General features: G+C 61.3%; 1 protein-coding gene across 2 annotated transcripts; it reads left to right on the forward strand.

Annotated features, from left to right (window-relative positions):
* Nucleotides 1-313: 313 nt before the first annotated feature.
* On the forward strand, nucleotides 314-14929 carry TNFAIP8L1 (TNF alpha induced protein 8 like 1). Of its 2 annotated transcripts, none has more exons than XM_030298644.1 (2): nucleotides 314-408; nucleotides 12463-14929. In XM_030298644.1, exon 2 carries the CDS (start codon nucleotides 12468-12470, stop codon nucleotides 13026-13028), a length of 561 nt encoding a protein of 186 aa, XP_030154504.1. In that variant the 5' UTR covers nucleotides 314-408; nucleotides 12463-12467; the 3' UTR covers nucleotides 13029-14929. The 2 variants fall into 2 exon arrangements, with proteins under 2 accessions (XP_030154504.1, XP_030154495.1); XM_030298635.1 differs by lacking the exon at nucleotides 314-408 and adding an exon at nucleotides 1365-1619.
* The last annotated feature ends 193 nt before the right edge of the window (nucleotides 14930-15122 follow it).

The following is a 15122-nucleotide window of genomic DNA, read 5'->3' on the forward strand; positions in this document are numbered from 1 at the left end:
CCCCTTTCTTTGCCTCATTCGCCCCCGCCCCACGCCGCATCCGGCCCATTTCACGATTCCGGAGGAATCTCCCCGCAGCTGCTTGGCCCCGCCCCAGACCCCGCCCCTCCCGGCGACTTTCTCCCATTGGCCTCTTCGTACGTCGCCGGCTCTGCCATTGGCTGAGCCTACGTCCTCCGCCCGCCCCCGCCGCCGGCCCCTCTTCGGGCCTTTCCGCGCGGGCGGGGCCGGAGCGGGGCGGAGCCGCGGGGCGGGGCGATGGGGCGGGGCCGAGCTTCCCGCCCCGCCCCGCCCGTCCAGTCCCTTCTCAGTCCTCCCGCGCGAGTCCCGCGGCCGCCGCAACGGCCCCTCGGGAGCGGCCTTACGGAGCCTCGACGGTCGGACCGACGGACAGGACCCGGAGAGTAGGTGAGCGAGCGATGCCGCGGCGCTCCGCACCTCGGGGGCCGTCTGGACGCCCTGTCTGTGTCGCCCCCATGCCCCTGCTCCTCCTGTCTGTATTCCTGCCTCTGTTTCTTCCTTTCCTTCGGTGTCCCTGTCACTCTGGCTGTGTGGGGTAGGGGGAGGCAGGCTGGGTGAACTGCCCTCCCTACCGTGGGGCTGTGCTCTGAGTCCAGCGTCCCCTCACCCGCACGGGGACTCTGATGGACTCTGCCCCTTTCACAGTGCAGGGTGCCAGGCGCTAGGGCCAGATTCCAGAGTCGGGAGGGCATTCCAGTGGTGGACAGCCTGGCCGCAGGTGTGACGATGGGCATGCGTGTGGCTTCTGACTGGTCCAGGCAGCTGGAAGAGTCATGGCCAGGCCCACCCACACTGGCCACCTAGGAGCTCCTCAGTGCCCTGAAGCTTTGGCCTCAGTTTTGTCAGCTGGGAATTGGGACCGTGGCTGCCAAGGTAATTGGCAGGTGACCTGACCCATATCCCCACGCATCACCGCCTCCTCTATCCTGGGGGCGTTCTCCTGGAGGAGGGACAGTCGCAGCTGTAAACAGGCCTCCGAGGTTGCTTCCTGAGCATACCTGAGCCCAGCTTGGGGAGCTGAATGCCGGGGGGGGGGGGGGGGCACAGTGGGGTGAGGGCAGTTCAGCCTAGTGGTCGCAGGGTCTAGACCTTGGAATCAGAGGGACAGGTTCTCGATCTGCCACTCACCTTGGTATCAGAAACCAGTGATTGGATTCTCTGAGCCTCAGTTTCCTGTCTGTAAAGTGGGAAGGGCCACAGTTCCCTGGGGGGAGAGGGCTGCTTCCAGGATTAAGTGCAGGAATGTGTCTCCTCCTGGCCCTCCCTCTCTCCCCTTCACTCATTCGCTCTGCTCCAGCCTTACCAACCTCCACGTTCCTCCAACACGCCAGACGGGGCCCTGCCCCGGGGTCTCTGCCCGGGGTTTTCCTTCAAGGCTATGCCGGGTCCGCGGGCACCAATTTTAAAACATAACAAGTTGCCTAGATGGGCTGGGCCAGGGGACTGCCAGGCAAGGGCTGGGCAGCTGGGAGGAGCCTGGAGGCGCCGGCCCAGGGACGCTGTACCTATGGAAACCGGAACAAAGCCCCAGCCACACAAACACCTGGGCTGTGCTTTTCCCACTCGTCAGGCCTGGTGGTCTGGGATGCTGGTGTTGGGTGAGTGCCCAGGCCCCTGGGGTGGGGGGTGGAGTGCTCGCGGGGGGGGGGGGGGGCTTGAACCCTGCTCTGATGAAGGCGGGAGGTCCTTAAGCCAATAGATGAGTCAGACAGGTGCAGATTGGAGGCCCCGTGACGTCCCCTCTGGCTGTGTGGCCTTGGGCAGGTCAGACGCCCCTCTGAACCCGTTTCCTCATCTGAGGCCTGGGGAGGAGAGGGGCCTTTTGTTGCTTGGTGATCCCATGTGGTGGGGTTTCAGAGGCTTCAGTGCCCCTGCCTGTCCCATGGGGCCAGGAGGGAGTGCCTGAGGACACAGTTCCAGCTGAGGTGGCGGAAAGGTCCCCGCCCAGAGGCAGATGCTGAATAATGACTGGAGGTTGTCCGGGTGCAGCCCAGGGGTTAGAGACCTAGAGGTGGGGTCCTAGAGATGGACAGGCCAGGACCAGGTACCGGGGCACCTCCCCTGGGCCCCCCACCACGAGATAACTCCCTGGGATCCCCCGCCTGAGCTTTCCTGGGAGCTCCTCCGGCTGAGCCCTTGGGATCTCCTAAGGCCCCATTCTCCAGGCCTCGATTTCCACTGCTATCCAGTGGGGTAGTGGAATGTGGGGAGCATTTACCTGGGGGAGCCCCCCTCCAGAGGGGCTCGTGCTGTACTGCTATGGGACCTTGGGCTGCCTCTGTCTCTCTCTGTGGGCCTTAGTTTCCCTGGCTGGACGGTGAGGACCCCGTGTGAGCTCTTGGACTTTATCCCTCCCTCGTGCTGGCAGGTCATTTATTCGTTCGACAGGTTCTGAACACCTGCTGGGAGCCACAGCCTGGTGCAGGGCGCCGAGGACCCAGCACCGACCAAGGCCGAGCCGGTGCCCTCCCTCGCTTGGCTCTCAGATCGGACTTGGGGGATACGGGTGTTCGTCCATCCAGAAACATCCTCATGCTTAATTGTAACTGCATGAAGATGAGATGATAGAGAGACAGGCGGGCGGGATGTGGAAGTCAGTTTAGGTGGGGGATGCGGGAGGGACTCCTGACGAGGTGACGTGTGAGCTGAGGGCTGAACGGCAAGAAAGAAACAGTCACGTGGAGGCCTGGTGGGAAGGGCATTCCAGTCAGAGGACGCAACCCATGCAAAGGCCCTGGGGCAGGGCCAGGCCTGGAGTTTTGGAGGAATAGTGAGGAGGCCCAGGAGCACAGTGAGTGAGGGGAGGAGGGAGGAGGGGAGGGCAGCGAGGGGATGGAGTTGGAGGCAGGTCCCGAACGGTCCCGCGGGCAAAGGGGAGAACTTGGACTTTTACCCTGGTAGAGGACTGGGTCCTGACTCGGGTGCTCACGGGCGCCCCCCGGTGGCTGCTGCAGGGAGGCCTGATGGGGAGTTGTGATAGCAGGATCCTGGGGAGGGGGGGCCCTGGGCCCAGGGGCCCAGCTCAGGCTGTGAAGAGGGGAGGCGGGGCTGCGTCCACATTCCTGCCACAGGACCCTGAAGCCTCCTCCACTTGCTGCTAAACACCTGCTTGGCCCGAGCCCCAGCCCGGCCTGGCCTTTCCTGCAGAGGGTGGGCCGTGGTCTCCCGACACTCTTGCTTGGCCCCCAAGCTCTGCTTCAGCGGAAATCGGGCTCCCGCTGCCGCCAGCAGGTGGCCAAACCCCGCCCGTCCTTGGGGAGGCCACTCGAGGGCTCTGGAGAACCCGCTTTGAAAACCGTGGGTGCCCCAGGCCCCTCAGACCAGAGATTCCTTTCTTCCTCTTGCCTTACTTAAAACGGGCACGGAGTGTGAGGTCCGAGCGACGGTTGGTCAGAGCCCGACGCACTGGGTGCCCTCGTGTTGGCAGCGGGTATCGTGCGGGAACAGGGACGGCGGGGGCATTTGCTGCTGTGGACACAGGCCTGGGGCCCCCGAGGCCACCGTGGGCCACCGCAGCCGGGGCTCGGAGACGCGGGGTGGAGTGGCGGCCTGGCCCTGCTGAGCTGGCTCATCAATTATTAACACCCTTTGTGTGGGACATAAAGAATTCATGTGGTGGGGACAGGGTGCCCGTGGACCAGGGGCCGGCGGCAGCCGGCTCGTCCCAGCCCGCGGGAGTCACTTGCCACCCGGTCAGGAATTTCACGGTCGGGTTGTTAAACACAGCCATTATGAAAAGCGACAGACTGTGACCCTAGAGTTCAATACATTATGTTTTAATAATGTCTATTCTAACGGAGGTGTAGAATATTATTTGGCCCTAAAAAGGAGCGAGGCGCCCACCCCCGCCGCCCCGCGGACGGGCCCCGAACACACGACGCTCAGGGAGGGAGGCAGACACGAGAGGCCACGCGGGGCGTGAGTCCGCGTGTGTGAAACGTCCAGGACAGGCTCCTCCACGGACAGGAAGGGGTTTCATGGGGGCCAGGGATGGGGGGGGGGTGACTGCTGATGGGGATGGGGCTTCTTTTTAGGGTGATGGAATGTTCTGGAATTAGTGGTGATGGTTCCACAACTCTATGAAGGTATCAAAGCCGCTGAGTTTTACACTTTATTTTTTTTTTAAGTTAATTTATTTATTTTGAGAGAGAGAGAAAACAAGCAGGGGGTGGGCCGGGGAGGCGTCTGGGTGGCTCAGTCGGTTGAGCGTCCGACTTCGGCTCAGGTCACGATCTCACGGTTCGTGGGTTCAAGCCCCGCGTCGGGCTCTGTGCTGACAGCTCGGAGCCTGGAGTCTGCTTCGGATGCTGTGTCTCCCTCTCTCTGCCCCTCTCCCGCTGGCTCTCTCTCTCTCTCAAAAATAAATTAAAAAAAAATGAAAAAGAAAACAAGCAGGGGAGGGGCAGAGAGAGGGAGAGACAGAGAATCCCAAGCAGGCTCCACACTGTCATTGCAGAGCCCGACGTGGGGCTCGAATCCACGAACTGTGAGATCGCCACCTGAGCCGAAATCAAGAGGTGGTAGTTTCCCTTACTGAACCACCCAGGTGCCCCTCAGTTGTACACTTTAAGAGGGCAAAGTTTGGGGCCCCTGGCTGGTTCAGTCCGCAGAGCGCGTGACTCTTGATCTTGGGGTCGTGAGTCTGAGCCCCACGTTGGGCGTAGAGATTACTAAAAAAAAATAAATAAACCTCAAAAACTAAAGGGCGGATTTTATGGTAGGTGCATCGTATGTTGATAAAACTTACAAAAAGCAAAGTCATAAATAGTCATAAATCGTAACTTTCTAATTATTCTCCCGTCTCTTACTATAATCTGCGCTCTTGAAGCCACGTTTATCTGCCGTGTGTGTTTGGGGGAAACGGTGAGCCCCCACATTCGCTCACGTCGCGTCGGAAGCTTGAAATTGGCCACGGTGGGGAAATTTACACCACGGAAATTGGCAACCACCACAGATCGGGGTGGGATTTATTGTTCTGTTGGTCGTCTAGACCCGGGGTTGGCCAACTTTTTCCACGAAGGGCCCGGTAGTAAGTATTTTCGGCTTCTTACGCCGTTCGGGCGCGTCCCATGTATTCGCGGCTGCCGTTAGAGCGTGAAGACAGCCATAGGGAGCAGGGGAGCCCGTGGCTGGGGCCGTGTGCCAATAAAACTTTATTGATAAAAACAGGCGGTGGTTTGCCTTGGTTTGCCACCTCCCGGTCTGACTCAAGAAAGCGGCGCCGAACAAACTGTCGATGAGGAAAATTAAACTTAAGAAAGTGTCACATCTGCGGCTGTGTCCTTGTGGGTAGCCCCAAAGCCCGGAGGAGGCAGTCTCCTCCCCCTGTTGGAAAACGACCGTCGGATGCGGCCCGGAACTTGCTCTCCCTGCTGATGGATGCGCGGAGTCCTCGTTCTCCCTGTTTCACGCTCGTCTGGCTTGTTCGTGTGCAGGCACACGTCAGAGGCCACCCGTGCCGGCCCCGCACGTGTTTGCCAAGCACGCCCCTGGTTTCGCTACCGAAACCAGTTTGGCAGAACCCATCGGGAGCATTTGGTGAGACTCGATCGGCTCCGCAGAGCCGGTATAGTTTACTGTGTTTGCAAATCGTGGGACGCACGTCCTTCGTGTGGGGAGAAACATACGGGGGCACGTTTGTTTCTTCTGGAAAGCTGGTAACGGGTACGAAGTTTTCAGCGCGCGGCGAATGGGATGTCGCCTTCGCGGGGCACCTGTGGGGCAGTGAGGACGCCGGAAAGTTGGATCTCCTGCCCTGGGGCATCCCTGTCCCCTGCCCCCCACCTCCACATCCCTGTCGTCCCCCCGCCCAGGGTGTCGAACCAGAAACGTGTGGGGGCTGAGGGGCCCCCCCGCAGTGGGACTGTGCCCTGGGCATGTGTGGGTGGGTTGTAGCGAGCCCAGGTTGGACGGGGGAGACCAGGGGTGGATGGTTTGCCGCGTCAGGGAGAGCCTCTCGGAGCGGGGGGTTCTCGAGGCTGAGAAGGCCCCCTACCCCCAACCCCGGAGGCGCCGCACACGCAGGGGCGGCGAGGGCATGGGCGAGGCTGGAACCGACTGAGCCCCGGGGAGACAGGTGGACGGGGTCGTGGCCCAAGCGAGGGGGAGGTTGGCCCGGCTCCCGAGTTTGGGAACTGAGGGGATCAGACAGAACAGGGGCCACTGGGGGGGACGGGTGTGTGCCCTGCACCTGCCCAGGGAGGCTCAGGTACAGTCCTGCCTCCGACCTTTGCGTCTGCAGGTTCGAGGCCAGCGTCGGTGGCCAGTGTGCAGGGCGTTTGGAGTGTCCATACTGGGGACGAGGGCAAAGCTTGGAGTCCAAAAGACAAAGTGGGGTTGGCAGAGGAGGACCGGGCTCTAGAGTGCTGGGGCAGGGCAAGAGGCAACAGAGCCAAGGACTCTGTACCTGGACACCCATTTCATAGGTAGGAAAGCTGCCCCCAAGGGCATGGGGCCTGTGTGGAGTCCCAGTGGGGAGGGGTCGGGGCTGTGGGAGGACCTGGACGGTGGCCTTCACTCTCCTCGCTGCTCCTCTAACACACCAGGCACAGTCCTGCCCCAGGGCCTTTGCACTAGCTATGTCCGCTGCCTGGCTCACCTTTCCCCCAGACCTTGTCCTTCCAGGTCCCAGTTCCAGCAGCTCCACCTCTAGAGAGGCTTTCCTGACTACCCTGGCCAAGGTCACCTGCTGTCCCTGGCTGTCACCACCCCCTTGGCCCCCCTCTCTCTCTGAAATTACCCTGTTTGTTTTGTGTTCACTGGGTTCTGGTGTCTCTGCCTTCCGGCAAAGGAGATGCCTCTTGGGGGCCTTTTTGGAGATTTGGAGGGCTTTCTTTTTGCTTGTGATGATAACAGGATGTTCTGGCTTTGGGGGGGGGGGGGTCAGGGACCAGAGACACGAGGCAGCCAGCCACGTGCCTGGAGCAGCCCCCGGGCCCCCACTTCCTAACGTTCTGCCAAAAACATAAACCACTGAGTGGGGTTTTGCACGCTTTTATTTTATTTTTTAACTTAAAAAAAATTTTTTTTAAGTTTATTTATTTCGAGAGAGAGAGAGAGAGAGAGAGAGGGAGAGAGAACGACTGGGGGAGGGGCAGAGAGAAGGAGAGAGAGAATCCCAAGCAGGTGCCACTGTGCCATCGTGCAGCCTGACTTGGAGCTCGATGTCACAAACCCGTGAGATCGGGACCTGGGCCGAAACCAAGAGTTGGATGCTTAACCGACTGAGCCAGCCAGGCGCCTGGTGGGGGCGCTCTCTGATGGGAATTTGTAGCTACAAGGTCACCGCGACGCCCCCTATGCCAACCTGTAAGAGACGCTCTGTCCTCAAGTGCGGGGGCCTGACCTTGCCAGGAGGGAATCCTTTTCGATCAGCCACGTATCCCCAGGTGCCCGCCGCGTGCCTGGCAAGGTGGAAGTGATTTACGGATCTCAACTCGAGCCACCCTTTTATTGTGCCACAATATGGGCCAAATCCTGAGAAATTTATTTATCATTTAAAAAATGAGGCCTAGGGGCGCCTGGGTGGCGCAGTCGGTTAAGCGTCCGACTTCAGCCAGGTCACGATCTCGCGGTCCGTGAGTTCGAGCCCCGCGTCAGGCTCTGGGCTGATGGCTCGGAGCCTGGAGCCTGTTTCCGATTCTGTGTCTCCCTCTCTCTCTGCCCCTCCCCCGTTCATGCTCTGTGTCTCTCTGTCCCAAAAATAAATAAACGTTGAAAAAAAAATTAAAAAAAAAAATAAAATAAAATAAATAATAATAAAAAATGAGGCCTAAAATGTATACAGGAAGGGGCACAGAGTGTTTGGCTTGAGGAGATGTAATCCTCATATAAAATTCACTGCTTTAAAGTGTTCAACTTCCAGAATATTCCCTCTCCCCAAAATGAAGTCCCATCCGCATCAGCCATCACCCCCTCCCCAGCCCCTGACAACCACGAGCCCCCTTCCCGTCCCTGGACGAGCCCGTTCTGGGCGTTTCACACCCGCGGACTCACAGCCCGTGTGGCCTCTCGTGTCGGGTCCCCTCCCTGAGCGGCGTGTGTTCGGGCCCGTCCGCGGGCGCCTCGCTCCTGCTCGCGGCCGAGTGACGTTCCAGGGCAATATTCCAGCACCCTGCGGACACGCCCTGTTTGTCCCTTCACCCACTGGCGGCCACTTGGGTTGACGCCACCCCTTGGCCACGTGAACCGCGCCGCCATGCGCGTGCGCGTGCGCGGTCTGCATGGCCGTGCGTTCCCCCGTCTTCTGGGCAGATGCCTGGGAGCGGAATTGCTGGGTCCTGGGGGTAAGTCTGTGGGTGTTTGAGGAGCTGCCGGAAAACCGGTTTACACAGCAGCTGCCCCGTTTCCCACTCCCACCAGCCGTGTCCGAGGGCCGTGGTGTCTCCGCACCCTTGCTGACGCTTGCCGTTGTCCGTTGCTGCGACGGCCGCCATCCTGGCGGGGAGGTGGGGGGGTGGGGGGTGGGGGGGGGTGAAGTCATCGTGATTTCCCTACTGGCCAATGATGCTGAGCATCTTTTCAGCTGCTGGCTGGCCATTTATGGATCTTCTTTGGAGAAAGGTTACAGGGGTGTGTGTGTGTGTGTGTGTGTGTGTGTGATCGAGATCTAATTCACATAACCATAGAACTTACCCTTTCAAAGTGTGCAGCTTGCCGGGTTGCAGCATAATCACAGAGTCGCACAACCACAGAAGCCTGATGGCTTTTTACACTTGTACAAACATTTTGTACAGAACATGGAATGTTCCACACCCCTTCCCTGATCCGTCTGCCTCAGGCTGCCTGCCACCTTTATCGCAATGTTTCATAGACTTATTTATGTCAAAAAGATTTTATTTTTAAGTAATCTCTACACCCAAGGTGGGGCTCGAACTCACGACCCCAAGATCAAGAGTCGCACGCTCTCCCGACTGAGCCAGCTGGGTGCCCCCTCCCAAAGTATTTTGTGAGTGACAAGGTGGCTTGGCTCTAGAAGGCTGGAGTCCCCCGGAAGGCAGGGACGGGGTCTCTTTTGGTCATTCCAGTAAACCCAGTGCCTGGGACACAGTTGGTGCTCCATAAATGCTCATACAGTGACCGAGTGAATGGTCCAGCCATGCCCTTGATCCTTTAACAGGCTTTTTCAGCTTTGAGGACAGTGGGGTGCCCTGGCATTTGGTGATCAGGGACTGTGGACACTTGACCGTCTGGTCCCCGAGCCCCTCGGCAGTCCCTGGGAAGGCCCCGCCCCAGAAGGGCTGATGTGGCCGTCTGGCCGCCTCCTGGCTTGCCCGCCCTCAGACCTGGGTGAGTGCACAGGAAGGAAGGAAGGCCGGGGTCTATTTTAGTCTGTGGCCCGCTCCCCCGGGACAGTAGTCATCTCCCTGTCTGGCTGCGTGGATGGGGGGTTCCTGGCAGAACAATGGGTCGGGGATGGGGGGGGGGGGTCACGCAGCTGGGCTGGCCCAGGTGTCAGCGGGTCTGGGGACTGGCCGGAGGGGTTAGGAGTGTGGAGGCCGAGAGGGAGGCTCCCTTTTCCTTCTGGGCTTAGGAGGGAGGTCCTGCTGAGGGCCCAGCTCCCCTCCCGGCACATCCCACCTCAGGACTTGGCAGATTGGAGAGCCAAGGCCCAGAGACGGATGGAATCCTCCCGAGGGTCACACAGCGACTGAGATAGGCCGCAAGACCAGGGCTCCAGGGCACTTAGGGTCCAGGTACCTTGGCCTCATCCCTGGACCCAGGGAAAGGCCTTTTCCTCTCCGAGCCTCAGTTTGTTCATCTGTAAGCTGGGGAGACTGGACTCAGGACCTTGGGGTTTCTTCTCATTTCCGTTCGCGGACATCCTTTCCCTCATGCATTCAACGAACGCTTGCGGGGTGCCCGCCGTGTACCAGGCCCCGGGCTGACTGCTGGAGGCACGGTGTGGACAAGGGAGACCCAGTCCCTGCCTGCACCGTCAGGCCAGGGAGATGAGCAATGAGACCAAAGCGTGCGAGGCCAAAATGGAGCACGCCAGGGCGCCACGGGAGCCGCCAGGCACCTGGCCCAGCCTGGGACATCCAGGAAGCCTTCCAGGAGGAGGTGACTGTGACACTGAGATTTGGATGAGCAGTTTACAGGATGAGTAATAGGGAGAGGAGGGGCCCCGGTAGAGGGAACAGGACAGAACATTCTAGAGAAACGGGTGGGAGGCATCGGGGAGGCACGGGCACCTCTTGTGCCAAGACGCTCTTTTTCCAGAGAGTCCGACAGAGAAGTAGGTGTGTGCATTCAGGGAGCTTGAATGGCGGAATTCTAGGCCGTGGCATCCAGCTTCTGGCCCAAGGGAAGCTCGCAGCCTGGGGGGGGGGGGGCATTGGATTGGCCACAACCTTCTGCCCTAGGACAGAGTTAGTGCTATCTTCCCCATTTTACAGATGGGGAAACTGAGGCACGGGGCGGTTATGTTGCTTGGCTAAGCGGCCAGGCCCCGGGGGGGCTGGATCTGTGGCTGACACAGCTCCCGGCGCCCGAGAAACTCGGGTGATTTGCAGGCGTCAAGCGGGGAAGGCGGAGGAAGTTAGGCACGCAGAGGCGGGCGGTCAAGGGTATTGCTGTGTGGCCCTGGGGCAGTGGCTCAGGCTCTCTGAGCCTGTGTCATTTCTTCAACAAACTGGCAGCCAGCCTAATACCCGGCGGATAGGAGGAAACCGTCACACGCTGCCGGCTCAGGGCCTGCCCCGTGGTGCTGAGTCAGCAGCACCCCTGCTCTGGCCCAGGCCCGCGTAGCCCCGGGGTCTGGTGACTGGTGTGGGGGGCAGGGAAGGCGGTCCAGTCCTCGCCGTGGCCACCCTGACCTCTGAGGGCAGCGCAGGCGGAGGGGACTTCTCCCGGGGTGTGAGCTCGCACAAAGATGGTCTTTGTGGGGGCTCTGGGCTGAGTGGGCACCCACGGGGCATTCCTGGTCCGGCTGGCCTGGGGCTGGGGTGGGGGTGGCTTCGACCAGGGCCTGGGGCGATGGGTGAGGGCCGGAGGCGGCTCTCAGGCTCGCCTCATTCATTTTTCTGGAGTCTCCAAGGGCACAGCAGGTAAAGAATCAGGCCCCTTCCCTCCCCCGTGGACTGGGGTGACACAGGACGGTTGGGGAGTGAAGCCCGGGGCAGGGGCGGAGCAGTGATGGGGGACGGAGGGGCACTGTGTGGCCCAGAGGCCGTGCCTCACCGTGGGTTTGTTCGGGGATGGCTTCCTAGAGGAGACAGTATCGAAGCGGAGCTGAGGGATGAAACTTCGAGAAGAGGCCGGGGCTCAGGGGCCAGGGCTTCGGGGGATGAATAGGAGTTTACCGGCAAAGATGCCGGGATCTGAATGGGGTGTGGGGCTTGGTCCTGGGACCCACGTCCTCAGAAGAAAACGGTCCATGCCCAGATGTGCAGCTTAGGAAGATTCCAGAAGTCTGACACGGAGACAGGTCCCTGTTCACCGAGGGCTGGACTGCCACGCCCCTTGCCACTGTCCCAGCCCAGGAAGGGTGGGAGCTGTCACAGGTCAGTGTTTCCATATCACAGGCGGCGTCGCTGGAGCAATGTTTCTAGAAACCTCACTCGTGACCCTCCCCCCTCCCAGGCCCCACAGCCGAGGATGCTGCCCACGCCGGAGGCGGGCCTCGGGCCGTCTGCTGTAAACGCACAGGGCCAGTAAGGCTGCGGGATTGGGAACAACTGGGCTCCGCCACTCTGAACAGCTGGGGCCTGGGACCCCGTCTCACTGCAGTGCAGGATGGGGGCGGGGAATGCCCGGCGGGACTTCAGGGGCTTGGAATCCACCTGTCGCAACGCACCCTGAGGTCCTCCTCGACCCCGCGGCAAGGCTGGTGCCGGCCCGCAAGCGGCGGCCTTCAGAACATCCTGCCCAGATGTCACCCTCCTTCCTTTTATTTTTATTTTTATTTTTTATTTTTTAGAGAGTGGGGAAAGGGTGTGAGAGAGAGAGAGGATCTTTCTCCGCTCGGCACGGAGCCCCGGGTGGGGCTCGATCCCCCGACCCCGAGACCATGACCTGAGCCCAAACGAAGAGTCACTCGACCGACCGTGCCACCCAGGTGCCCCGAGCAGCAGAGTCTTGAGCTCAAGCCCCGCCTTGGGCACAGAGCTTCGTTAAACAGAGAAACAAAACGGCCCGCCTCCAGGCCTGAAGCTCTGTCGGCCCGGGCAGTGCCCCTCCGCCCGCTTTGTCACCTGTCGCTTCCTCCGGGAGGCCTGCCTGTGCCCGGCAGCTCTGGGCGGCCCACACACCGTGGCATCGCGTGGCTCCCGGTCGCGGCCGACGCGCCCCCGCCCTGCACCCAGTCGTGTGCCTCGCGGCGGGCTCGTGGGCTGGCAGGCTCGGGCCCATTTCACAGACTGGGATGACGCGGTAGCACCCCAAAGGGGCCCTCCGGGAAGGTCCCCGGAACTGACGGCCCTCTGCCTCTCCCCCTGGCAGGGCGGATGGACACGTTCAGCACCAAGAGCCTGGCCCTGCAGGCGCAGAAGAAGCTGCTGGGCAAGATGGCGTCCAAGGCCACGGTGGCCGTGTTCATCGATGACGCGAGCGGCGAGGTGCTGGACGAGCTGTACCGCGCCACCAAGGAGTTCACCCGCAGCCGCAAGGAGGCCCAGAGGATGGTCAAGAACCTGGTCAAGGTGGCCGTGAAGCTGGGCGTCCTGCTCCGCGGCGGCCAGCTGGGCGGCGAGGAGCTGGCGCTGCTGCGGCGCTTCCGCCAGGGGGCGCGCCGCCTCGCCATGACGGCCGTCAGCTTCCACCAGGTGGACTTCACCTTCGACCGGCGCGTGCTGGCCGCCGGCCTGCACGAGTGCCGGGACCTGCTGCACCAGGCCGTGGGCGCGCACCTGACCGCCAAGTCCCACGGCCGCATCAACCACGTCTTCGGCCACTTGGCCGACTGCGACTTCCTGGCCGCGCTCTACGGCCCCACCGAGCCCTACCGCTCGCACCTGCGCCGGATCTGCGAGGGCCTCACCCGGATGCTGGACGAGGACAGCATATGACCTCCGGCCCGGGGGTTCCTGAGGGGGGAGGGGGGGTGGGGGTCGTTCTAGAACCTCTTTTCTCCCGCCCGATTCTGGCCAAATCCCCGGGACAGGCGCCCGTCCCCCCCCCCCCCCCCCCCCCCCCGCGAGAGGATGCTGATACGTTGGAGGCAGCGGTTTTAAGGACTCTGGTCGCCTCTCCTCCCGCACCGTCTCAACAGGAGAAGAGCTCAGCCTGCAGGGGCGCGGCCTCCCCACGCACCCCGAGGCTGCTGCCCACCCAGGCCTGCCTGACCTGACCCCCAGCACCCCTACACTCCCTCGATGCTTCTGAAGGCTGGCACCTGCCACCTCGTCATGTTAACGATGTTGCCTGTTCCTTCCGACAGGGTCGTGGTGAACGGGAAGAAAGGGAGTGTCGTGGGGGTGAGCTGCAGCTCCCCAAGTTCTTTGGTTGAAGTTCTAGCCCCCAGAACCTCTGAACGCACCCTTGTTTGGAAATAGGGTCCTCGCCGATGGAATCAGTTGAGGTCACGCTGGAGCGGGGGTGGGCCCCTGATGCAGCATGACTGGCGTCCTCGTAAGGGGACATTCAGACAGAGAAGGCCGTGTGAAGGTGGGGGCAGACTCGGGATGGCTGTCTCTACCAGCCAGGACTGCCAGCAGCCTCCAGAAGCTGGGAGAGCCGCCTGAACGGCCTTCGGAAGGAACCAGCCCAAGGGACACCTTGACTGCAGACTCCCGCCTCCGCCTCCAGGGCTAGGAGGGCACAGATTCCCGCTCTTGCCCTGGGGGTCGAGCGCAGGGAGCCAGGGACAGCACTGGGGTGGGGGCTGTGGGCGAGGATGCCTCCATCTGGTTGGGATCGCTGCCCTGACTCCCACGCGGGAGGGGACGGAGGGTGCCCCTTGCTCGGGGCTCAAGGGGAAAGCCATCGGAGACGCGCGCCCGTTTAAAACTGGTTATTTCACCTGTGCTTGGTGGCAGGTGTTTTCCCAAGACCTCCGAGAGCAAAGCTCAGCCAATTTTGGCTTTGGCGACACCCCCGGAAGATGCGCCACTCTCACCTCGGGGCACAGATGGGCACGTGGGGTGTGGGAGTGAATCTGTGACTTCTGTGTGTCGGAAGGGGACACGCGTTTTAACAGGCCGCAGAACGCTCTACAGGCCGGCCCCCTGACGCGCCGGGAAGGTTACTCTGGGCGCCCGCGCGGACGGGGAAAATGATGTCCCGTGACCGTTTTTTGCAGAGCCAGGTCTGTTGGGGAAGCCTTCACACGGGAGGCCTGCAGACCTTTTTGGGCCAGAAGATGGGTTTGGTTGACTCCATCCGTCGTTCGAGACGTTTGGCATTAGTTAAAAACAAGGAAGTTACACGTACCAATCTAGGTTTGGAGTTTTCTCGAAAACTTGGCCTGAGCCTGCACTGCCTGCTGGTGAGGCCGCATGGGCGCGGCCCCCCTGGCCTGCCACAGTCCCCACCTGGCCCTTTCGCCCACCCCCCCCACCCTCCCCCCACCTCGGCCTGCTGCAACGGCCCACAAGACATTACGGCCCCAGATGCAGGGTGGCCTTTGTATGGTTTTTCCCTGAAAAAGCCCAAGGTCTCTTGCCGAAGAGCCACTGCTCCCACCTCTGCCCCAGCCCTCGAAGGCAAACCTGTCCTCCCATCTTCCGTCGGGAGACCGTTCGCATTCAGGAAGGGACGCGCATTCTGAGTACCCGAGAAGCCCCCCATGAGCACCTTTGTCCTCGGCTTTGCACGCGGACTCCATCAACCAACGTGCGTAACGCTCTGTGCTTGTGCCCTGCTGGGCTGTCCAACCTGCCTGGACTCTTTCCATAAATCTGAGATTTAATTTAGAAAAACCAAAGAGCACGACACGGCTCTCCAAATAAAAGCACACATCTTCGGTCGGCATTATGTGCAACCGGCGACTGAATCGCTGGGGCTGACCGCTTTCTCCTGTCCTCCCGGGGCTCGGGGCTTTTGCCTTTCAAGTCGAGCTTGCGTGGAACGTCACCCGCCCGTGGGCCTCGCCGACGGGTTCCCTTTCCGCTCCAGCGGGCGCCGGGACAGACCAGCGGGCCCGCACAGCTTGTCCTGTATGG

Source organism: Lynx canadensis, chromosome A2 (assembly GCF_007474595.2).
Source record: "Lynx canadensis isolate LIC74 chromosome A2, mLynCan4.pri.v2, whole genome shotgun sequence".
NCBI lineage: Eukaryota > Metazoa > Chordata > Mammalia > Carnivora > Felidae > Lynx > Lynx canadensis.

What these genes read in the sequence shown, in the direction of transcription:
- TNFAIP8L1 (XM_030298635.1), top strand. Translation starts at nt 1,400, where the DNA reads ATGCCGGGTCCGCGGGCACCAATTTTAAAACATAACAAGTTGCCTAGA. An exon ending in GTCTGGGATGCTGGTGTTGG is followed by an intron (nt 1,620 to 12,462) that starts GTGAGTGCCCAG and finishes TCCCCCTGGCAG; the next exon opens with GGCGGATGGACACGTTCAGC.